This window comes from Plectropomus leopardus, chromosome 6 (genome assembly GCF_026936395.1).
Source record: "Plectropomus leopardus strain MGB_pleo_1.0 chromosome 6, ASM2693639v1, whole genome shotgun sequence".
NCBI classification, from domain to species: domain Eukaryota; kingdom Metazoa; phylum Chordata; class Actinopteri; order Perciformes; family Serranidae; genus Plectropomus; species Plectropomus leopardus.
In genome coordinates this window covers 30674477-30700444 of record NC_142181.1, presented here as the reverse complement: position 1 = coordinate 30700444, position 25968 = coordinate 30674477, and the positions used below count along the sequence as shown (strand labels likewise).

The 25968-nt window shown below is 40.4% G+C and overlaps 1 protein-coding gene across 6 annotated transcripts in view; it reads right to left on the bottom strand.

Annotated features, from left to right (window-relative positions):
- The window catches only part of nectin1b (nectin cell adhesion molecule 1b), a 217034-nt gene that overhangs the window by 28006 nt on the left and 163060 nt on the right, over positions 1-25968 (bottom strand). For 4 of the 6 annotated variants that reach the window (XM_088079198.1, XM_088079201.1, XM_088079197.1 and 1 more), the window contains exons 6-8: positions 24797-24944; positions 23014-23080; positions 9587-9682 (exon numbers count right to left, since the gene is read on the bottom strand). In XM_088079198.1, the coding sequence (XP_087935324.1) occupies positions 9587-9682; positions 23014-23080; positions 24797-24944 (311 nt within the window). Of the gene's footprint in view, positions 1-9586; positions 9683-9792; positions 23081-24796; positions 24945-25968 lie in introns of those variants that run through there. The other 2 variants (XR_015776847.1, XM_088079199.1) reach the window with 2 other exon arrangements.

The window sequence follows — 25968 nt, the reverse complement described above, 5'->3', positions numbered from 1 at the left end:
AAAACCATAATTTGTCAAACCTGCACGTTGTACAGTGAAAAGAAATAACAGTGAATGAAATCAAAGTTTTCATTCATATCACATCAAAAGGCAAAGAATTTAAAAGCTGAGTCGGTGGTGAGCCGAGTGCAGCACGTTATATGCAATTAGCTGGAGGAAACGTTTGCTCGGAGCGTGAAGACATTGGCCTTCTGGATGCTTGTCGTTTGTTTGGCTCTTGGAGTCCATCTCCAGTGTTGTGATGTAGCTAGAGCAGATGTTGATACTTTGGCTGCGGTGCCAGTTTTGCTCTGTGCATTGGGCAATGATAAAACCAAGATGCTGCCAATTTCTTCAGGCCAGCCAAATCACCTACCAGCCTATCCTGAAATAAAGCTGTATCACCAACTCCTCAGGTTACAACAGCAATAACAGAACATACTGCATTAACCATCACATGTGTGTTCCCATGTGGCCCTTTATATAAAAAAAAATCTCTTTCCTAAATTTGGGTTTTCTGGACTGAGGGCTGTGATCAGAGCGGATCTAAGGGTGTAGCAGTTACAGCAATCATTACAGCATCAGAAAACTACAAGATTGTACATTTCAGTGCAATAAAGTAACTTTGTTGCTTTTATTTTTCTTTGAAAAGCTCATAATTTCTTATACATAGTAGGCTTAGGTGGTATAACAGTATTACTGTATAATTAGAAATCCCAAAGGTATGTTTTTCAATACCATGATAGAAAAAGTGAGGTGCTCATTCCATTAAACTCATTGTATGTAGTGCACAGCATGCACCACCAGAGCTCTGTCTCTATAGATGGAACAGACAGCTGAGCTGAAAGACACAGCGACACCTAGTAGTGAAGGGATATGTTATAGAACTGTAAATAGCTGACGGCCTGTAGAGCGAGACTGTGGGAATGAAGGGCATGTTTTGTTTTTTTTTTAAATCTAAGTTGAATGAATTCAACTTAGATTAAGGATTTATTTCAACCAACCGGAGCTGGTGATTGTTTGAACAATTGACTACTAACCAGATTACTAGCAAGAGTAACCAAGACTGTTTGGGCAAGTTTTATTTTGTTTCTGTTGTGTTTGAATGAAGTGTGTTTTATGACAAGTTAATGAGGTAATTAAGCCTCGTCATTCTTCTGTGACCAACAATAAGTTTAATTCAAAAGGTGCACAATTCTCCTACAAGGGCGTAGGTAGGGTTGGGGGGCATTTTGAACAAAATTTAATTTCCTGTATTCTGGTGAATTTTTATGCACCAATTTGTGCCCTTTCTGCATCAATTTATGGTGTACATATTGTAAATGATGCATACCCTTGTCCCCCTTTAAATCTACACCTATGCTCTCTTGAATGTTTGAGCAATCCTTGTACAGTAAATGTGTCAGTGTTTCCCACAGATTGCCCATGTATCTACGGCGGGGAGGGCGATGGCATAGCGGTTAGTTTCACTCTATTTGTGGTGTCCCTATAATATCCAACGTTTTTGCGGGTCCATGAAGCTCGTTAGCTTGTTCGCAGCTGAATGTCACTCCTGAGGTGGATAATTGATCTGTTAAAACGTTCACAGCTTATCAAAATGATAGGGAGGTATTTGCAGATTTTTGTAAGTGAAAGACAGTTTTAGGCCCAGCAGGATGAACAGTTCAGTTTAACCTTTAATGCACCTGATGTTCTGCTGCGGATCTCTGCCGCTGCTGCGCTACAAATAACTCAACAGTGTTTTACTATGGCTCTTAATTAACAGTCCATTGAGACTATGGTGGGACAAATTAGACTATGGCAGCCACACACTGGTGGGGCTGGAGGGCGGACGGTCTGTGTGCGCTGTAAAATTACATGATTGGAAAAAACAGTGGAATTTGGATTTTATCCCCCTGGGCAGGTCTCAATATACCTGGGCGGGCCTCCCAGGAAGAGTATATGTATGGGAAACACTGTTTTCTCTTTCAACACTTGTTTTGGTATCTTACTATGGGAACACGCTCCCCGCGCTGTCCCCCAGAAGCTCTTTTGCACTCCGCCAGTCTTGACTGGCAGACAAACATGACGTCTGCTCTTCGGAGGAGAGACTTCCTCCTACTATATGAGACTGACGTGATGTTATCTCTTCAGTCTTAAACCTCTTTTCACTCCGAGAAGCAACCTCTCATACGGCATGTGCAGCTAAACGGGCTAGCAACACTTTTCACAGAGCGACCTAATACCTCGGTCGCCGAATGCCACTTATTGCTGCATAGCGATCTGGGTTTAGTAGCTGGGCTGTCACCAAACAGTAGCTGCTACAGTTAGCCACCAAGCTAGCTGCTAATGGGCCTGATGGTGGCGCAGGAGAGAACTAGGTGGTTAAACCTATCTAGCCTCTCCCAGAAGGAGAAAACTCAACTCCTCAATGTTCCAGTGGACCCAAAAGGCTTATTCGGCCTGGCAGTAGCCACCACGCAGAAATGTTGCGAGGAGAAAAAGAATGGAGGTGAAGGACGGTGAAGCATTGCAACTGTGTTTCCGCAGGAAAATGCCCCCCAGGCTTCCAGTGGCGAGAATGAGGGGCGTCAGACTGGGTCGTAAAGACTGTAACCAGGTGCTACAGACTCCAGTTTGTGTCCGTTCCACCCCATTTCAACGGGATGGTGCAGTTGCGGGCTAAAGGGGAAAAAGCTCACATTCTGCAAGAGGAAATTATAACTCTGCAAAACAAGGGAGCTATTCGAATGGTACCACCGGTGCAGAGCTGATGCGGTTTCTATTTGAGGTATTTTCTGGTCCCGGAAAAGGGCGGGGGTCTGTGGCCGATTTTAGACGTGTGTGCTCTAAACAGATACATGAAAGTAGACGTTCAGAATGCCAACACACGTGGCTCTGATACATTTTGTGCGTCCAGGCAATTGGTTTATATCCATAGACCTGAAGGATGCTTATTTTCACATCCCTATTTATCCCCCTCACAGAAAATATCTCCAGTTTGCCTTCCTGGGCTCAACATACCATTATCTGGTACTCCCGTTTGGTCTTTCACTGAGCCCATGCAGGTTTGTGAAATGCACAGGCAGCCATTGCGCCCCTCAGGGAAGAGGGGATGCCCTTAGCAACTTACATAGACGAGTGGCTGTTAGTGGCACAGTCGCCCCAGCGACTACAGGCGCACATAAACTGGGAAAAGTGTGTTTGATCCCGACTCAAAGCATCACATTTATTGGCATGTCCTTAAATTCAGTCATGGTGAAAGCGTGTCTGTCAGCAGAAAGGGTGAAAGCCTTCCACTGGCACTTTTTGCAGGGGTGTGATGTTAAAGTTCAGAATATGTCTCAGGCTGCTGTGGCTGACGGCATCAGCGCTGGCAGTCATTCCGCTGCTGGAGCATGAGGCCGTTTCAGCGATGGGTGGCGTCACTCAGATGAACCCCTAGCTCCACGGTCACCACCAGGTTTTAATTACCTTGGCGTGCGTCCTCGCTCTGCACCCTTGGAGACGCACAGCGTTTCTGACTACAGGCATTACCATGGGAACAATCCTGGTGAGGAAAGTTATTACAACAGACGCCTCTCTTGCGGGCTGGGATGCAATGCACGAAGGCAGGACAGTAAATGGCTCATGGATTTCATAGATGCAGTTTGTTCACATAAACTGTCTGGAACTCCAGGCCGTCTCACTAGCGCTGTAACATTTCTTGCCTTTTCTGAAGGGACAGCATGTTTTGGTGAGATCGGATGACACCACTGTGGTGGCGTATATCAACAGACAAGGAGGGCTGCGCTTAGATTATGGGACAGATACAGTCAGGCGGAGATAGACCTCTTTGCATTACAGGAGAACGCTTAGTGTCCTCTGTTTTATTCCCTGACCATTCGGAGTGCCCCGATGGGGGTGGATGCTCTGACACACGAGTGGCCACGTGTCCTGCTGTACACCTTTCCCCCATTAAAGCTGATCACTCCTACTCTCACCAGGGTGCGGGAGAGGGGTCTTTCGCTAATTCTGATACTTCCCGATGGCCAGGGAAACACTGGCTGTTGGAGATATTTCAGCTGCTGTGCGATGCCATGGCCTCTGCCATTGCGTAGAAATCCCCTGAAGCAAGCGGATGGGGAGATCTTCCACCCTCATCCAGAGCGCATGGCTCTTTGGGCGGCTAAATCTAAATGTCTCGGGGCTTCCACACAGTGTCATTACCACCGTTCAGAGTGCCAGAGCCTCCTCTACGCGTTACGCATATGATGGCAAATGGCATGCGTTTGAGGAGTGGTGCGTAAGGGCTGACATTGTGGCTTTCCAGAGCCCCGTGTCTGTTATTTTGACATTTCTACAGGAGGTACTGGACAAGGGTCTAGCTTTCTCTACTATCAAAGTGTACTTAGCCGCTATATCAGCGTGCCACGTAGGTCTTGGGGATAAAATGGCAGGCCAACATCCCCTTATTTGTCAGTTTATGACAGGAGCGTGGCACTTTCTGCCCTTATCGAGGAGCCTAACGGCCCCATGGGATCTGTCCATGGTGCTGGCTGCGTTGTCACGCCCACCTTTTGAGCCATTGCAGCTGGTAGACCTAAAGATGCTCTCCTTTTAAACGGCTTCATTACTCGTGCTGGCTTATGCTAAGCGCGAGTGACATTCATGCATTGCCGGTAAACCCGTCTCAGATTTTCGTGGGTGATTCAAAGGTTTTATTAAAACCTAACCCCGTGTTTGTTCCCAAGGTTTTTAACCTGGCGGCGTCGTACTGCCCTATTGAGCTTTTGGCTTTTCATCCTTCTCCTTTCACCACGCAGGAGCAGGAATGGCTAAATGTGCACTGCCTAGTGCGCACTTTGCACAGCTATGTTGAGAGGACAGCTGGCTTCAGGAAATCTGAATAGCTGTTTGTATCATGGGCTACGCCACATGAGGGGAAACCCCTTACAAAGCAGTGTTTGTCACACTGGGTCGTGCAGGCTATTGCTATGGCCTGTAACAGCAAGGGGCTGCCACACCCTGTTGGTCTGCATGCTCACTCTACTCGCGGGATGTTATTTTCGAAGTGTTTCTGTAGAAGAGATATGTGCGGCTGCCTCCTCGGCTACGCCCCACACTTTCACCAGGTTCATCTATGTTGGATGTGACTGCGCCACTGTCACATACAGTCTTAAGCGTGGGTTCGATACCAACTGTGGCTTCCTAGCTGGCAGGGTTTTAATACTAGTCTTTGAGGTAAGCTTGTCTACGGGAGTCTCTATATCCCATAGTGAGATACTGAAACGTGTGTCGAAAGAGAACTTTAGGTTTAGAAATTAACCCCGGTTCTCTGAAATATGAGTGAGGTATCTCACCGGACCACCCTCCTTGCCTGGAGCGAGGAAGGGGTGTGCTTACTTAAGACTGGAGAGACAACGTCACGTCAGTCTCTTATAGTAGGAGGAAGTCCCTCCTCCGGGGAGCAGACGTCACGTTTGTCTGCCAGTCAGGACTGGCATAGTGCAAAGCTTCTGGGGGACAACGCGGGGAGTGTGTCCCATAGTGAGATACCTCACTCAGAACCAGGGTTAATTTCTTAACCTAAAGTTTCTAAGTGTTCAAAAGTTTCTAAGTGTTCAAAAAAGTAAGAGTTTAAAGTCTACCAAAGTACTTCACAAAGCAGTTCACAACCGTAATTGATATAAATGTGCTATTGACAATGCATACTAAAAACTGTGCTATTATCACAAATTGCCCTGCAGCTTGACAGATGATGATTATCTCAGCGTTGTGCTTAGATGACTGGTGGTGGTGGTGGTGGGGGGGGGCAGGAATTTGTCCAGCTGAATGGTTTTTGATTTATATTGTAGCTCAGATTATTCCCTTATAGTTATTCATTTCAGATCAACAGGAAACTGTTCTTTCTTTGTAACAAATTTAATATGTGCAGCTATTTTGACCTGACCTGCTGTGTAGATTGAATTACAGTCACAGAAGCCTGAAAGCTTGAACCTTTAAAAAGCTTTGGTCAGTTAATACACATATTTTGTTCTGCACATGCTTACTTGTGAAGCAGTGACGCATCTTGTTTATGCATCAATAAATATTGTTTATTCATGCATAGGTTACCCATCATGTCATGAACCTGCTGTGATATTTCTTTCTTTTGCTTACATTTATATTTCTGGTTGTGAGCTTGCTGAGCGTGCAGCTTCTTTTAAAGCAACTACAGCCATAAAATTGAACACATTAAATCCTGTAAAGTGTCTATTACAGCGTCATCTGTCCACTAATCACCAGTGAGCATGGCATTAGGTGCCTTGCTCAAGTACTCTTCTGCAGTAGTTGTGTAGGCAAGCAAATTACTTTCCCTTCTCTTCATTACCTTCTCTGCCCAGATGTCCAGGAGTCTGACCTTGCAGCTATATGGAGTATCATAAAGTTGGATTTAAAATCTCAGCAGTGCTGATGCGCAGTGACCATCTTGGCAGGTAGGTGAATCTTCAATTATTCAGATTCTAATAATTCTTTTTTTCCACTTTATCTACCCAAATTGGAATGGCCAATTAATTCGTACAACACTAGATGTCTCAGCGGACTCACTGCGACCTCTGCAGACTCACTGCAATAAAACCAAGTTTGATGTGTAAATTCAGTTGCACTGTGGGTTGATTGTGCTATGGAAAAAACTAAAGTGAGCATGCTGGGAGGTCAATGGCATGATTGATGCAAAACCAGGAAAATCTGTGCATTCCCTTATAAGGTATTGATTCAGTGCTTTTTAAATAGCTTAATGTAATGTAAAGATTGTGTTCTCTGACTGAGTATTGGTCTGTTTAGGAACCAGCTGATTAAAACTGTTGGTCACACAGACCAGGAGCCAGTCATCAACAGAGCTGTGCAAAGTTGGTGCAACCATCAAAGTAATGCTTCATATTTTGAGAGAGGCGCTTGAAACTATTCTTTTAAACCTAATTTAAGAGGCAGTGATGACACACGCAGGTAGACTGGTACAAAAGCAGCGCACTGCATAAGAGTATACTATACAGAATTTTCCATAAAAACTATGTATAGACTCATACAAATTGAATCCCTCTTAATCATCACCCACTGGATGTGTATGGTTGTGTATTTATCTGCAGACATTACGCCATCTGCCTGTATTTTCTTATTTTATCTTTATTTTGCTGTGATCAGGATGTTCCTGGGCACAACGCATGGGTGAGGTTCAAACTTTTCAGAGACCATTGTTCCAAAATTCTGATGCCTGTTGGTCCAAAAAATGCTCGAAGGCTTACTTCTCTGAAATGCAAACGCACAATTGCTCCAAAGTCCTGTTACTCTGAAAATATGCACTCCTTTATTACTAGAAAAAAATGTTTGCACTGTAGGCTACATTTATGTTACCACCATAATGTACATTTGTAAACGACTTTGTAGTGAAGGTGTGGTTAGGTTTAGGCAAAAAAACAAAAACTAAACTGCTGGAAAACACTGCAAAGGACGCTTAAGGGCTTAAAGGAGTCTCAAACACAGCAGAGAAACAAAGCAAAGGGTGTGTAAAAACACCCCAGACTGGTGCCTAAAATTTGCAACAGAGGGTCCGCAAAAAAAAACAAAAAACATGTCTCCTCCAACACACATAAACTCCCAATGCCATGGTACAATATTCTTAATTCTTAAATCATAGAAGAAATCAACAAATTTCTATGCTAAGAGAAGATGATGTAATATGCCTGCCGTGCAAAGCTCCTGTACAATCAGACTGCCGATCAGATGTAGCCGAGGTAGCAAAATGTTTTGTTGTTATTGTTAAAATGTTATGCTGTTATTTTTATTCATAGAGCTTTTTAATTTTCTTATTTTCAGTAGTTGTGGGAGCCCTTTTGCCACAATCCAAAATTAGTTTAAAAATTTCCAGCTGTGAGTACACAGCTTAGAATCACTGTGCAGTATGAAATCATGCTGATAGTGTTGCCTGCCTCTTTAAACATGCCATGAAAAAAACTTCACCAGGAGGGCGTAACGCATGTTTTCCATTCAAACGCCCCATCCGGTGCATGTCTCTACATCAAAGCAGCACCACAGCCAAGGATTGCACACGGGTCTTTGCAGCGGTGGTGAGTGTTTTGCCTCTTCTCCCCAGATCAGTGGTCTGAGAAAATTGTTATATCACAAGATTCTCCTCACTAATCCACTCGCAGTTGACATTTGAGTTTGTCTCTGACTTCTAATGAAACTGCTCATTCAAATTATGAAAACATATCTTGGGGTTAAAACAACAAACACTAGTGTGAAATTAAGCTGTTTATCAGAATTTAGCGGTACTTAATAATCTATGCCAATCATCGAAAGAGGTCCAAATACAACAGAATGAATCAGCAACCTATGACGCATGAAGTGATCTTAACCCTTTGAAACCTGAACAAACTGGCCTGATTCTTTTCAAAAACAGACAATAGTAGGCAATGAGCAACTTTACACGAAACAAGAACAAGAAAGCAAAAAAATAAGTCAAATTTATAAAACATTTCATGAAAATTAACAAAAAAAAGTAAAAAACAAAAACAAGCAAGGAAATGACCTGAAAGAAAGTGCCAAAATAGTATATCTCTATAACATAATTTAAATGTATAATTCTAATAAATATAAAAGTAGTTTTCTTTACATTTTTCTCTGTTTTTTTTTTATAAGTTTCTAATAATTTACTCTAACTCAGTCTGTTTTTGTAAGGCAATTTTTCACATCACCCTTTACTAATTTCTTGCAATCTGCGAGACATTTCTTGCCATGTTGCTTATCACCTTTTTCCATGTTTTTGAAAGAAATCTTATAAACTGCTCAGGTTTCAAAGGTTGTAAATGCTTGTGAAAGGCATCTGAACACAGCACAAGAAAACTGATATTTATCCAGGTTTCAAAGGGTTAAATTAGAAATATGCTACACAGGAAACAGTGGCTGACTATAATAACTCCAGCAAGCAGTATTCAGCCCAGAAATCAAAACTGCTTCCCAGCACAAACTATTAAGTACTTTCTATTAATGCTGCAGGGTGAGGTTAGTACTTTACATATTAGAAATGAGTCACTTGCTATTACTTTACTCTTTAAAAGAGACACTAATTAGTGTCAGGTTGGTAATTTCATTACATGTTACTGGCTTCACTTGGAGGAGACATTTTTATATTTAGATGTTCGCATGCTCTTAGCTAATAATGCTGTAACTGGAGTGTTGAAGGAACTCTGTGAGAAGTGTCAGTCCAGAGAAGAGGATAAGAAACACTCGCTCAGCTTTGGGACATGACTAACTTTTTAACTTGAGAAAAAACAGCCTCCTGTCACTACGCTGACATTTCACTGGATTCCCATTAATGAACATCAACCATAAAGTGATGAAGAAAAAAAAAACAGTTTGCAAGAAGAACAAAGCCCTGCTACATATATTATTATAACTGTCTTGTGAACATAACTGTGCATATCTTGACTTGGTTTTCATACTTTTTTTAAATATATTTGGGTTTGAACTGGCAACATTTCACTCACAAATGTGAAAAAGTGGCTGAAATTTGAGACAGAAGTCCTGAAAGTTCACCGACTTCAGTGTCAGATCTACTAGAGAGGACAAGAAAAAGAAAAGAGGAGGAGGAGCAGGTAGCTCTTACCTGGATGTCATCAGATGTCAAGTGTCCCTTCATGTCACTGTTCTTCTTTTTGGGCGGAGGAGGGGCCGGTTTGTGGGCGGGAGGGAGGTCGGTCCTGTTAAGAGAGTGAAAAGATAACATGACACTCAGCACAGTAAGGGATCGCCACTCTTTACGTCCCTCACCTTCTACAGCACTCTGTAATGAGAAGTCCTGCCTGCACTTGCCTTTTTCATTCTTTCCTTGGATTTTGATAGATCTTGTGTTGGTGGCTTTGTTGCGGCGGCAGCCATTCCCCCTGCCCTTTCAAAGGCTCTCGCTGGAGAGACACTGTGCTAATGAGAGTGGGCTGTAATTGGACACTGAGGTGAGGAGATAGGGATGGAGGGAGTATAGGGGGCAGGGAGAAGGGCATGTGTGAGTCAAGTCCTCAGGGTGGATTGAGCCTCATCCAGAGTGCCACATGGACAAACACCCTGCCTACTGTGCGGCGACCATTTGTTTGACATGTTGTCCTGAGCTGTGACTCCGAGAGCTCAGCAGGCAGCTTCTGCTCTCCACCTTTCCTTGCATCCCTGCTACTAACATCCCCCTTAAAAAAAAGTCACGCATTGACAGGTATTAGAGCTACATTATGTCAATAGTTACAGAAAATAAATTTGCTGTTATGTTTATTGTGGAAGGTTATCCAGGAAAGGTCACTGTAACAAAATTCCATGACTTCTCCAAAATGTTCAATCATTTCTAACCCTTTGAAACCTGGATCAACATCAATATCCTTGAGCTGCAATCTTTTGAAAACATGGAAAAAAAGGCAATGAGCAAGAACTGTCACACAAATTGCAAGAAATTAGCAAGGGAAAAATTATGAGAAAACTATGTAATTATCATAATTATATATGTATATATGTTTATGTATACACAATTATGTTACAGAATTATTATTATGATTTTAAGCACTTTTTTTTTCAGGTAATTTCTTTGTTTTTTCTAAATTCAAGTAAATTTATTGTACTTTTCACAAATTTCTTGCTTATTTTTGGGTCATTTGTTCTTATGAGTTGCTCATTGCCTTCTTCCTATTTTTAAAAGAAATTAAGCCAATTTGCTCAGGTTTAATAGTTCAATGAATTTTACAAAACTTTTAACTATTTTAAATAATTCCATGACTTTTCCAGGCCTGGAAAACATGATTGTGAAATTCCAGAAATGTTCCAGGTTTTCCATGACAGTAGGAACCCTGCCATGAAGTTTTCACTGGAGATAAAGGCCACCCCCGCATACAGTTTTGGATATTATAATAAAAAAGGCATTAGAAAAGACACCAGTAATTGAAAGCTTGATGTTGAAATTGCCTGAAGTGCATCCCGATAATTATTTCAGACAAGGAGGCAGAGGGGTTGTTGCAAATCGTTACGAAAGAGAACCCCTTCCCTCAAACATGCTGGCAGTCAGATGTCATCTGCCGTATTCTGACATGATATCAGGAGTGATCAAAGATAATGAAGTGGAGCACAGACACTGAGCTGTGTACCTACATGCATTATCTCCGGCTCCTCCCGCCTCCCATTCGCACTGGTTCACGTCCTTATTGAATAACATGACCTTTCCGCAAGGCCAAGCCGGCGTTTTAATGTGCAGAAAATTTGTGCATGACTGCACCTCTTAACTCTTTCTTTCACGCTCATTATTTCCAGTCCGTATCACCTTGTCTCCAGACAGGGCTGCCGTGCCACTGCCAGATTCATGTGGCACCCTCTTCAGCCTGCCTGCAGCACAGAGTCACAGCAAAAACATACACACAGAGAGGAAGTGTGCAGCACAATCCCTCATCTACAATAACCTCTTCCATCGCAGAGCCTTCATAGGGAAGCATCCATTTTCTCAGGGACAGATTTTTATGAGTCTTGTGGAAATGCGGTTTCCACCGGTGCAGCAGAGTGCTCATTATAAAGTATTGTATTCCATTGCTTATGATTGACTGGTTTCTGATACAAGTGAGAACTTTAAAAAAAAAACAAAACAAAAGAAAAAAAAGCTATGACAGCTGACAAGATCATTTGCTTTCAAGAAATGTATGAGCCAAAATGTAATTTTCAGCCTCTGCCTGCCCTGTGTGCACACTGAGACACCCAATCATCACATTTCTTCAATCAGCTGAAACAAAAAGCTGATGAATACCTCATGCACTGACCTAATTTTTATTTTATTAAAAAGAAATGCAGCATTGTCCAACATTTGATACAATATTTAATGTGCTCCAAGACAAATCAGTTGCACATCTTCACATTATTCAAGCAGAATGAAATCATACCATGCTTATGTTTGATGCAGCATTGGCATTCAGGTCCTGCTGCATTTTTCTGCTTACATCTTAATCCTATAGGACCCCTGATTATTGCATTTCATTGCACTTTACTTGAAGGAGCCTGTTCACGTAAGTAGTGTGTTGGGGCCCCATATGCAGAGTGGGTTTATTCAATCTGACCAAACATGAAAAAACTCCCTCGTCTCACGACTACCACCCAGCAGCAACTGCTTCCCGCCTGTCTCACCTCCCTGTCTTGATTGAATTCAGCTACATTGGTAATCATGTTACGCACAAACAGCAGCCTCGGGAGACTGTCAGTGTATACACTGTCACTACTGGTTGACACAAAAGCATGAAAACAAAAAGAAAAGTACCATCAGTGTGTAATGAAGTGCTCGTGTGCAGAGCACACAAACATACAGTAGGTTGTGTGCTCAAGATGTGCCAATACAAACATACAGTACATTTGTCTTCTGTCACTCAGCTGTGTCCAAAAGAAACAGACCTATATTTTACACATTTTAAATATTGACACCCTTTCCACCATCAAATTCCATTTAAAACACCTTTTCAAGCTGGCATGTTTAGCCTGATTTCATGGTCACACACACAAACCTTAATGGTACTGATAACGATTTCATTATATAGATTTTATACCTTTTTTTTAATGACAATGATTTTGTCGATTTATCTTATTACTGTTCATTAATGATTGTTTGAATTTATGATCTATGGATGTATTGATGTCTTGTAAGGTTCAGCACTTGTCAGCACAGGCTTCTATAAATAAAGGGTATTATTATTATTATTATTATCATTATTATTGTCCTGTTGTTGTTGTTGTTATTATTATACTGTAAAATTTCTGTGTCTACAGGATATTAATGCACTTTACGGGCAAGAAAAAAGAACTTAAAAAATGGAAAGCTTTATGCTTTTCTTAATTAATGCAATTTTCTTTTCTTTTTGGAGATCCTCCTGACGCTGTCTAATCTCTATCCACAATTTGTTTACATTCTCCTCTGAGATTTGCATGCTGACAACTTTGAGAGCATCTAAAGAATAACAGTTCATTCCAATTTTAGGTTTGATTTTCTGACTGCCCATTATTTTTATCAGTTATGATAATGTTGAACTCACCAAAGTTGCTTAGATCTACTAATGTAACGCTGTGTAAGCCTTCTCTCTCTCTTACATTGTGCGACCAATGAGGCACAGACCTTCAACTACTCCTTTATTTATTGGGACAGAAAGCGTAAACTGGCAACCATAAAAAAACATAAGTAAGACTTTTTTTTTAAACATGTTATCATCAAATTAAAATGACAACATATGTACCTGATAACAACAGAATCACATTAGATCTCACAGTAACCCTCGTGGTAACAGGCTCCATTAATTGCTAAAACACAGTAAAATCTGTCAGCTAAGAGTTGGTAAGCAGGTTACCAAGCTAGCAAAGCCACAACATGGTAAGCCTAACAAATGACCCCACAGCAAAACAATATCTGACCCAAAACACTTCATATTAAATAAAGAAGCTCCTTCTACCATTGTGACATGTAAAAATTGACATTTTAGGACTTGATAAAAACACAGTCTGGTGTTTTAGGCATTTTAAGAGAGCTTATCAGAAACGCGACTTACTACAGGGACAGACAACGACATACGGGGTGTCCTGCTCAGGTTGGAGTTAGAGGGGCTGGTGGAGCATTTGGGGGGGCATTGCAAAAATAGATTTTTGCATTAAAAGCATAAGAAAAGTTGAAATTAATCAACTAGCCGAAAAATAAATTGTCAACTATTATTTTAATAAACATTTAAGTTGCTTTGCTATAAGTAGTTTTTTGGGATGTTTTTATTTCATTTTTAAAATGTATTTATTTATTTTACTGGATTGGGTACTTTTAGTTTTATACTTTAAGTGCATGTTTCTGATTATTCTGACTTATTTTTACATAAGTACCATTTTAAATGAAGAGTGTTTACTTGTAACAGAGAATTTTTACAGTGAGGTATTAGTACTTTTACTGAAGTAAGGATCTGAATACTTCTTCCACCACAGTGAAAAACTAACATTAGATCAAAATAATCAGTATTGATAGCAATAAAATGGCATAAGAACCATAGGGGTCATACTATAGTGCACTACTTTCTTGCACTTTCAATTCAACAGCCGTGTACTGCGATTACTCTGAGCAGCATGCACTGAAATGAATTACAGTATATTTTTCTCTTTTTCCTAACGGTTTGAATAAATCACTAAATTTGTCACTAGTCGCTTTTTAGGAATGAAGCCGCCTGAAAAGTCACTAAATATAGCTACAAAGTCACCACTTAGGCTGGACCCACTCCAAAGTGAATTTGCGTTTATTAGGAAAGCGAAGGAATGGCAAGCCTTACTCTGCCACTGATTGGCTTATCCTGATATTTTAACCTTAACACTAACCAGTGTTACTATTCATGCCTGAACCTCAACAATCCAACCAACAAAGGCAAAGAGTAAAAGCCACTTGTGGGGAGATCATAGGGCGGGTCATTATTTCACCATCCTAGGATCCGTACGTAGATCAGATCATTCACAGGTAACAAACACACAACGATTCTTAGAATCGGGTGGTTCTAAACTAATAAAAACATATTTATGGATGTATCCATGTATCCATGTTCATCTATCAGAGTTCCCACAGCCTACAGCAAGAGGAATTTAAGGCTTTTTGAGTTCACTATAACCAAATTTGGGGGGGAAATGAAAAAAAAAAACAAACAAAAAAAAAACTGACACCAGTTACTTAGGATTAGGGAGAATTTTTGCCCAAATATTCACTTTAATATAAAACATGACTTCTGGGTGACAGCAATGTAAATACTTTTTTTTCTTTTTTTAAGTTAACTATCATTTTTAGATTTAACAATGCAATATCAGACAAAAAAGATTCATAGAATTGTTTCTTTTATGCTGTAGAACTTTTGAGAATTATGAAATATTACTTTAAGACATTTTAAGAACAATTAAGCCCTTAATTTTAGATTGATTAATTCAATGCCTTTTAAGACTTTTTAAAGATCCGCAGGAACCCTGGCTATAGATTATTGTGATTTTTGTGCAAATACATCACTCTAAATCCTACACACTGGACCTATAATAGGAGGATAACATGACAAGACAAAAGATAACACACCCAAAATACTGTGCAACTAGGACAATCAAGGTAGCTCAAAACTAATCCAGGAAGAGTGTGGGGGATGGCAGAAGCTCAGAAGTTTTTTCAAAAGCTGTGTGATTGTATTTTGGCTTGTATTTCTTGCCCTATGTCATACTTTTCAGTGACGTCACCACATTGTCAGGTTTCAGCAGAAAAGTGTTTAAAAGTGTGACTAAAACCATGATAAACAGATCAAAGAGAAAGCTAAGCAGTTTTCGTTTCCTGAAACTGACCGAACATTATCTGCAACATGTTTTATTTTTTGCCAGCAGTGAGCAGTAAATTCTGGGCAAAAAAAAAAAAAAAAAAGTCCACTGACAGAGAACTCAGAAATTACCCTAATATATGAGGACATCTTAGCTGTTTAGCCATGTCTCCAGTGTAAGCACACTACATATTCAGACCCAGCTTAGAATCAGCATGTAGCATCTGGACACAAAAATGAGGACATGGGGTGTCTAGTTGTACAAGACAAACTCAAATGTAATCTGCTAACACAATAATACTACTACAAATACAATATTTCAAGAAACAAGAGGTTAGATGAAAGATAGATTTTAAGCAAGCCAACAGTTTAGCTAAACCACATTAACAGTCTAGTGTTTAGGATTAATTGGCAAATGTGAAGATTGCAACCAGCTAAAACTTAGCCCACATGCCAAACCTCTAGGACAGGGATACTCAACTTTGCCCGCAGAGACACAAAAAAACAGGAGACCAGGGGCCAGATGCAACAGCCCTGCACAGGTCAGATATACTCAGAGGTGTTTGTGGGCATTAACGATATACGGGATGTAGACTGGACCTCCATTGGGAGGTCTGGGGGATCCTCTCCTTGAATTTTCTTTGATAAACAAGCTCTATTTTGATTTTTTATGCACTCTGGCACTGTATTTCTATTAACCCTATTAAACCTGAGTAAATTGGTTTGATTTCTTTCAAACACATGGGGAGAAGGCAACAAGCTACTTAACAAAGACATGGCTTCAAAAAAAATTTAAAAAAAAACAACAAAACAAAACAAAAAAAGCAGTAAAAAAAAAAGTTTAAAAAAAATATCTGAAAAGAAGCTCGAAGAAAACTACAATAATCAACAAGAAAATGACTTTAAAAAGTGCTGAAAATGAAAAGGATACATATGTATTTATTATTTTTTCTTTTTTTCCTGTAACATAATTTTAAATATAAAATCATTATAATTATAAAAATAGTTAGGTATTTTCCCTTTTTAAAAAATTTCTACATACATATTTTTTGTCACCTTGTACTATTTTTTAGCAATTTGTGGGACACTTCTTGCCAAGCTGATTACTGCCTTTTCCCCCATGTTTTCAAAATAAATCAAACCAATTTGCTCAGGTTTTAAAGGTTCAAACAGCCTGTGAAAGATGCCCATTTCAAAGGGGGGAGTGCAAAAAATCCCAGTGTAAATAATTTGATTTAACTATTGTGAATTAGAAAATGGTTGGGTTGGATCCCAGAACCCTATCAGGGGCCAGATTTTGCCTGTGGGCTGCAAGTTGAACATCACTGGTGTAGGAGAACTACAGTGGTGGATGTAAAAATGTAAGATAACAAAAACACAATGATTCTTATTTTCAAATGCTTATACAGCCACTAATAAAACACAGTTATTAATATTGTATTCCATTTCTGCCAATATATAAACCTAAATGCTACACACTGGACCTTTAATAGGAGGTAGAAGTGAAATAACATATCCTACCCAAAATATTGTGTGGGACACCTGTGTGTGAGGACAACTATGGAAAGCACCATAGGTCAAAACTAAAACTGGTAATCAGTCTATAATCTGTGATGAATGTTTATGAACAGTTTGGTGAATCATTTTATCATGTTCCCTTTTGGCTTGATGTCACCACATTGTCAGATCTCAGCAGAACACTAAGTTTTACTGGAAAGGTGACTAAAACCATGACAAACAGACCAGAGGGAAAGCTAAGCATTTTTTGTTAATTTGTTAATATGTTCCTGAGACTGAACACCGTCCACTCATCGCTCAGAAATCACACAGCTTTATGTGGTCATCACAGAGTATACTTGCTTTGCCACTCTCCGGTGTGAGCACACTACATGCTCAGACCTTGGAATGAGCTACATGTTCAAATTGAAAATCTAGTTGTGCAGAATAAACTCAAACGCATGTGACAAAGTAATTAAAGTTGGATTGTAAGTTTTTTGTTGTTTGAATAATTAATCAGAAAAAGCCTCATAGTGTCATCTACAGAGTCACTCAGAGCATGTTTGCTTCACAGGTGAAAGCATTTTTCTTCACAATACAGTAAAACTGTACAACAGCGAATACCAGTTAAATAATTAAATGACTTCTCTCCCTTTCAGAGCTTGCTTTCAAGCTGAAGAAGATTAGCCTTTGATCTTAAATATATATTTATTTTCTCCTTTTCTCTTTCTTCTTATAAATGCTGTTGATTAATATATGCAGCCTTTTCTTGTCTTAACATTTCGAAGCAACCAACTGCAGATACGTAACCTCCTGACCGAAATTGCCATTGGGAATAAAAAGATGGTTTTAAGTTTAAGTATCAACCCGTTTAAAGCATAATTAAGAGTAAGGGTAAAAGTAAGGGTTGAAAGGCTGTGTTACATTAAATATTAATGGAGGTTGTTATGATGTATGCTTTGCCATATGGCGAGTAAAATATTAAGCATGTCAAATGTGTGTGTGATATTGTGCATTTCCCCTTCAATGCAACTAATTCTGCACTTAATGTTTGACCGATCCGTTATTAGTCACATGCAGCACGATGATGCTCATCTCAGCTTGACCACCTCATGTGCATCTCAGCTGTGTGATTACACACAGGCTTTCTCAGAGCCCAATGTGATGCAGGCAGCATGTGGGCGTTGGCTCTGTGAGATGTGGACACTAATGAAAGCTGACAAGCACCACAAGCCTGTGGGGAGCAGAAAGCACCGGGCAGGGAACCACAAGCTACATTCAAGTTTGCACTGTTTCCTACTCAGACATCCACCTGGAAGACCTCGCTCCTCCTCGCTCTGTTGGCTACGAAAGGCTCAGGGCAGCTTAAGGGGAGATTTAAGGGGGATAGTGAGGAGAAAACATAACTAATCCTTAAACTGAGAAGAGTAATCTGTGCGGGGAGATTTACAGCAAAGAAAATGACTTTTACAATGCACTCTCAAAAAAGTGACCTTTCTATTAGGAATTTTTGCAACAATGCAGTTTTGGGGCTGCAGATAATCAGAGTTAAGACATTCCCTCAGTGCGACAGTTGGAAAACCCTCTTGCTGTCCGCTGCATGGGAGAGAAAGTGAAGTGTCGCATACCCAGAAGCATTTGGATTAAAGAGACGCCATATGACCACAGCCTTGCTCGCAGAAAACAATGTGAAGTGTTTGAGCTGATCCTCAGTGCTCTCATTGATTTCTGTTGATCACAATCTTATTTGGCAATTTAAATGCTAATGATACTTTTAATTGCAAGACGGGATAAATGTGATTTGATCTTTAGGAGGCAATTACTTTCATGCTTTGTCTCGCTCCGATCTTTTCAAAAGGCGGACAACAATTACCCTGCAGAGCTCAGCTTTTTTTTTTTCGTTTTTCCTCTTTTTCTCACAAGAGAAGAAAGAACAAAACAAGAATAAAACAAAATGACTTCTGCTTTTGTTCTTTGACAAGTTTATCAAAAATGACTTTTGTTTTGGAAGCTTTTCCTTTTTTTGAACATTTAACTTTACAAGTATACACACACGGCCAGTTTCCAAAGCTTTTTCAACACCTTAGGCATCGATGCTAGATTACATACACGGCTATACAAAAGAACATGAAAATAAATGTGATTGATATGAACATCACTGCTTTGTAACATTCTGTACAAATAAACCAAGCACCATTTTTTCTCATAAACAACAACAGTGAATGATTTGAAATCACACAGTAAAAGTCCATGTTGAATGACTCAGAAAGACAAGAAAGACAATCCTACTTTGGTTACAGCTTAAAGCTACAAGGTGTCCAACAATAAGCTATCACATCTTAAAGGTTTCCACACAGCAATGGTGAAAAGCACTGGTGACCACTTTAAAAAAAAAATCAAAGGGTTCACAAGTACAGACATTATCTCTACCTGTCTCTTCTCCCAGGTTCATCTTTGAAATTGTGTTCCTAAAAGCCCTGACACACCAAGCTGACAGTCGACCGTTTGTCAACACTGGCCCATCAGGAAGCGCCTGTTGCCTAATTTTTGCTGTGTCTGCACCCTTGGCATTAGCTGGCTCTTGTAAGTACTTGTCCGCTTATTTTTGGCATATTTAATAGACGTCAGAGACGATAGAGTGTGTTGATGAACAGTATCACGCTGATTGGCAGTTCAGCTCAGAATCAGAAGTGAGCAAGCAGCTAAAGTCAAGAGGGAAAGAGATCTAAACAAACTTGTAATATAAGAGAAAACTCTTTAGCTCTTTAGCAGAAATGATTTAAAAATGGTTTGTGTTATCATTCCCTAGCACAATGTAAATATCCCAGCCAATAGTTGTATGTGGGTTGTAAATGGGCTAAAAAGTTGGCCTTACACTGCAAAAATTAATTATTTGTTTTAAACTATGATAGAGAGTGTTCAGGCTGCTTTATAATTTTAAGTTGACTGAATTTGAGAAGACAAGTTGAATCATTATTAAATTACTGCAATTTGTCTTCTCGAAGTCAATCGACCTTAAGTTATTAAGCAGCCTGGACACTTTTTTTTTTTAAGTTAAAACAAATAGTTCACTTTTACACGGAATATGAGTTTGTCCACGGGTTCGTTATTGGCCCCATGCCAATTGCCCATATGGGTGGGTTTACCAAAGTGGGGCCCACATGGGTTATGCAAGGACTACCTGGGTATGGAGTGGGCATGGGCCCGAAATGAGCATCTTATCTGGGGCCCACTTGGGTAACTCACTCATGTGGGCAATTGGCATGGGGCCAATATAGTGTTATAACATTAGCATGGCTGTGTGCGCATATGGAGTGTGTAGAGCGAGCCAGCTGGTGATATGAGTGACAGTGAATGCAGCAGATGATGTCAGTTTAGCAGTAAATGTGCAGTGTAAGCCCTGGAACACACTGCCTGCATGAGCAGTGCGTGAGTGTCGCCAAACCTGTTGTTTTTTTGTTTTTTTCCAGTGTAAACAAGTCAGAGCAGCCACACTGCCTGCGAGAGCAGTGCTGCTCAGTTGCCTGTCAGCAGTGGCACATCTAGAGAAAAGGTGGCTCGCTGACTATTTTTTTTCCCTGACTTTTCAGCAGAAATAAACTGTGAAAATGGCATTTTGATAATTACATTGACTCTATACCACCTATTATAACAGTTACAATGTCTGCATTGTTACAGAGATATGAAATACAAATATCTGTTTTACTCAAGTTTTCCTGCTTCTGTTTCAAAATAAAAGACCTATGACAACGTACCTGTTGAGAGAGTCCAATTAGTTGTTGACACAAAGCATTTTATTGTGATTTTTTTGTGTTGTTGACAATACAGGAGCTGCACAACTTCATAAATGAGTGGGATATGTGCTTATAAATGTGGAAATATAGTTCTCATAACAGCAGGCAGCCCTGCAGAAGCATCACAGCAACAACGCTGCCAGTGTGAACACCGTGAGCATGCAACATGCTGCAGTTGGGCGAGGTTGCAGTCACGCACTGCTCATGCATGCAGTGTGTTTCAGGTGTAAGTCACAGTTTTCAGGTAATAAAGGCTGCTGCTACTCAACACTAAGGGGAGCGCCTGTGTGTTGCTTTATAGTTGCTGGCAAAAGAGAGGGGGGTTAACCACAAAGTTACTTAGGCCCTGCAGGTAAACAAATCTCCTCTGGGCTTTCTGACCATGGTCGGGAGCTGAAGCAGCAACACTTAACAATGACACCCGTGGACGACTCCATATATCACCCATTTTTCATCCCATTTACTACCCACATGTGCCCCATATACAAATGTTTGCTAGTGTACTTTCTTCTCTCAAGGCTGTGTTGTTAATGTGTTAACTTGCTAACTAGTGTCTTCAATCTATTCAGTCTGGTTTTCTGGTTTTCCTTTTTGTGTGATGAACAAGGCTACTGCCACCTGCTTGGATGGAGAGTGATTTCCTCTAATGCAGGTGCAGAATGTATGTGCTAGTTATCCATTGCTTGTTGTCTTTGTGGTGAATTCAAGTGCAAGTTTTTGGCTGAGACAGGGCGAAATGAGATGACACAACTGTCGGCCTTTGAAAACCACTCATTCTTTGATGTCGGTTTGGTGTGTCTGAGCCTTAAAGCAAACATCTTTTAATTCCACCTAGACTACTGTAGAGTCTATCAGTATTTCAAGTGTCCTCCAAAATCAAAATGGTGCTACATTTCAGTCTTGAAAAACCCTTTCCAGCCCCTGAGTAGGAAGGATTTGTACCTACGTTGAAGAAACAAATTTGATGTTGTTGGTGACAATGGCATTCAGCTTGTAATTCATCATCCTTTTAGCATTCTGCATGTGATTCTCTTCAGATATGGTGGTAAATACAGCCAGGAAGTTGGCATCAAAGTGATTTATACCAGCAAGTATTTGCAACTGTGTCAACACCAGCTGCCCGTCAGGAACACTCGCGAGTGAATTCATTTTGCAGCCGAACGGCATCACGATTGGCGCTGCTGTCCGGCATTTTGGAGGTCATACATCACGCTCGGGCAAAAGACAGAGCGATGAACACATTATTCTGAGAACATCGCTTTTGACAATGCCCATCTATTTTGATAATCAGCTGACTATTGTGCCAGTGCAGCCCTCTGAAGGGCTAGTGATTTATTAGGATTGACCAATTCTGAGTCACATCATGTGCAGCTTTGTGAGGGCAAACAGAGGCGTGACTGGCGGTGCAGTCAGGCATGTTATCAAATGTCCAGGCTTGATTAACAGCTCATCAACATGCAGAATTAAACAGTCTGGCTAAATGCTTCCCCTTTACCCTGACATCAGACACTCATATAAAACTATGAATCTCTCGCAGTGGTTCTCCACATTTTAGTACACCCCAAAAACATTCGATCGAAACTTTTCTGCATTCACATTACACATTTCTCAAAAAAACAGTTTCTTCATAAGACACTGAACATGTTTGAAGACACGCCACAGGAAAATTGACACAAATATTCAACTGGACAATTAAAGCTTTGAATCACATCTCACTACAATAAGCATCACATGCCGAGCTACAAGTAGGAAACAATAACAACAGTAACACAGCACTGACATGACTAGAACTCTTATCATGCATTTTTGACGACAATCATGCACACAAAAGGAGAGGAAAGAGCAAGAGGCAGAGGAGGGAGGTTGTACAATGTGGTCTGTTCTCAAAGACATTATCAGTGAGTTTTTTCTGCTTATGTAAAACAAAGCCACTATAAGCTTACAGATCTCCCTCTGATTAATGTGATATGTATGTTCAATCTTGTCGAAAAGTGTTCTTGTTCTGTCCAAGCTCCCCCCAATCTGATAAAGTCTAAGTGGAGCTGGGCATTTTATCTTCAGACTTTTAATTAAGTTTGATTTATCTTGGCACTGTTTTTATCGACTTTAATTTCCATTCATAGTTGTTTATTGAGCTGGATGTTTCTTTTTTTTTGTCACACACCAAATGAAGATGTTTGAATTTCATTTCAAACGTTTCAATTCGTTGAGTGTTACCAAACAAAAAATACTTCTTTTTTGTCAGATGTCAAGTCCGGTGTGAATGTCTAGTAATTGAGCGTGTCGGTAAATGTTTTACTGCTTTCAAACGCTCACAATGGTGTGCTCAAGTATGTCACTTGCAGGCCACCGTTACATGCAGGCAACAGTATAGAGGATCCGGGAGGACAGGGTTCAGCAGGGGATAGACTGGGGTCAGGTGCCTCTACTTTCCTTGTGGGGGACTCTGGCTTCTCTGGAGCCTGTGTCACACAACTATCAGCAACAGCAGCAACAGCAATGCTGAGGGAGGGGAGTGGGAAACAGAGAGCAGTTACTTTGGCATCAGAGTGAGAGAGAAAGATAGATTAGCAGGGAGGGAGAAAGAGACAGAAAGCAATGGGAGAGGTAAGAGTCTGTGTGCTTCATTTGTCTTAAAAAGCATTCCTGAGAGGTAGATGCAGTTTGCTATCTGGCTCTCAACGAGCTCAGGGCTGGACTGCAGCAGTCGGTGAGTGCCGAGGCGAGCAGCAGGAGGAGTCGTGGAGGCCAAAAAGCTGGCAGAGCATCCCGGCAACACTAGATGTTAGCATCGCTGCTTTGAATATCAAATCAATTACAAGATTCTGGAGGGGGACCTCTAAAATAAGCACTGTAATCTCATCATGTGAGTTGATTAAAGGCTCATGTGCACCCTCAGCCAGATTCTGCACACCCCCAACCTCAGTTGTTTTGGTAATATTCCCAGGGAGGAAGATAGCCAACCCCTGCACGCAGCAGCAGTGTTTCCCATGGGGATGTTGTTTGCATCTTGTATATGCAGTATAGCCAAGAGCATCATGGAAACCCTGGCAACCAGGTGTTTTAAACAAAGGCAATTAGCAATATTCAGCTCAAACGCATGTTTCCATCTTTGTTGAAAACAGATTTCTTGCATTTCTTCTTAAACAGATGGCAGGGACTTTTAACACATTCCGAATAACACACAAAGATATTTTCGATTCACAAAGCTCTGTTGCTTGTTGTTCTCTCAGCTGCATCCTCTGCAACTTCTGTTTTCCCCTCTGTGTACGGGCAGCAGCTGGCAATGTTCAAAATTGTCATGGCCTCTGGTTTGCAAGCAGAACAAAATTACCTGGTTGGCCGGAGGAGGATAGGCAGGAGTAAATAAAGCCGGAGAGAAACAGGGTGAATCTATCTCTAACAGCAGTCTGACTGGCTTAATTGATGCAATAAAAGAAGTTCTATTTTCTTTCTGAATTCAATTGAAATTACCTGCAAACACTGCTTTTCAGGGTTCAGACTCTTACTACCACCTCAGCATCAAGTTTGTGGAAGTAGATCAATATTTGAATCCTATTTTCATCATTTTTCTGTGCCGAGTTAAAGGGGATTTTAGGTTTGCAAAACCTAAATCATCTAATCGTTTATCTGCAAGTTTTTTTTTTACGTAAAATGAATTTGCATACTTCCCCAAATTGTTCTACAAATAACATTTAGAGACAGCCTGACCTCTGGACCTGCTGAAGAATCTCCTGGAAATTTTCTTCACTTCCTGATGATATCGTAACAAGAGGTGAAGCTTTCCCATGAAGAGACTGCAGCACATGCTCCTGCAATCAGTCCTGATTAAAACAATAGTGTTTTAATGGGAAACGGGCTCACTACAGCCCACACTACAATCAAGCAACTACTTAATAAGTGCCGCTCCAATGGTAATCATCGATTGCATCTGCAATAGTAAACAAAAATAAACTTTTTAAAAGTCTGGGTGCAATTATTTTATTTTTTACAAAGCGGCCTATAAGAAAGGAGATTATAGACTCCAACAATGAATGACGAGGAGACAGTGACATGTCTACAGTGTGTTCTTCTGTCTCTGAACACATTAACCCTCCCCAAAAAAGTGTTTTGTCCATTTCAAAGTGTTTCTCTCTCGTGGGCTGACAAGAGTGCACATCTAATCTTACCACCTGTCCACCCCCCTGCAATATTCTCTGGCAGAAGCTTGGTACTCACAGGTCATTATCTGTCTCAGTGCGGGTCTTCTGCTGCCGCCGATGGACCATGAAAACAGTAACAGCCACGCCGATGATGAGTCCAATGGCAACGACACCTCCAAGGATCCCAATAACACCACCTGGGGGACCCTGCGGCATCGGCTTCTCTGCAGATGAGAGGAGAAAAAACACTGTCAGGAGAGGGGCTCTTTGAGTAATTGATGCTGCTGGGTTGCACTTGAAAAAGAACGGCAGTGAGGACAAACAAACACTTGTGTCACACATCTCCATGTCTCCTTTTCAACATTTTCCACATCTATGGCAGGAGACAGGGACGTTTCTAGGGTTTGAGGACTCCAAGGGCTTAGCAAGGGTCCTCCTTTTTGATCATTGAGCACTTTTTTGATGCTTTTTATGCACTCTGGCACTTTATTTACCCTGAAATTTTTTTTCAATTAAATTATGAAATGTGATGTTAAAAAATAGTATTTAGTGAGTACTAAATAGTATTTAAATATATTTAAATAGTATTTAGTGAGTACTTTACTGAGTAGAAACAGCATACTTTACAACTGCTATCATTAACAAATAATTGACTAAAGATGAAAATATAGCATGTATTTTTATTAAGAATGGTGGAATTAAACTAAGTACATTTAGTCTAGTTCATAATGTATATATATATATATATATATATATATATATATATATATATATATATATATATATATATATATATATATATATATTTATATATATATATATACACACACACAGTTTAGATCCGGGGGCTATTATAAAACATTTAAGGCTGAAGCCTCACATGCCCACGCCACTAGCAGCAGAACAATAAATCACAAAAATTCTGGACATACTTCAGCAATCGGTTAAAAACATTTCAAATTGAAAGCTGCAATGCATCCAAAAAGATGCAAACAATAGACTATTGTTAAACAAATTTCTTCGCAAGCCATTTGACATGGCATTTGTCAAGCTTGAGGCTTTCTGTCATAAAATACATCCAAATATTTTTTTTCAGAAACATATTTGAGGATGAGACCATTGTCCTGCTCCCCCTGGCACCGCATGAATACCACACAGTTGTGGTCACTCAGCAGCCGCTGCTGCATTTCTAATGTGTTTTCCGTCAACTGTTGAAAAGGAGCTCATATTGGCTTGGATTTGACAGCA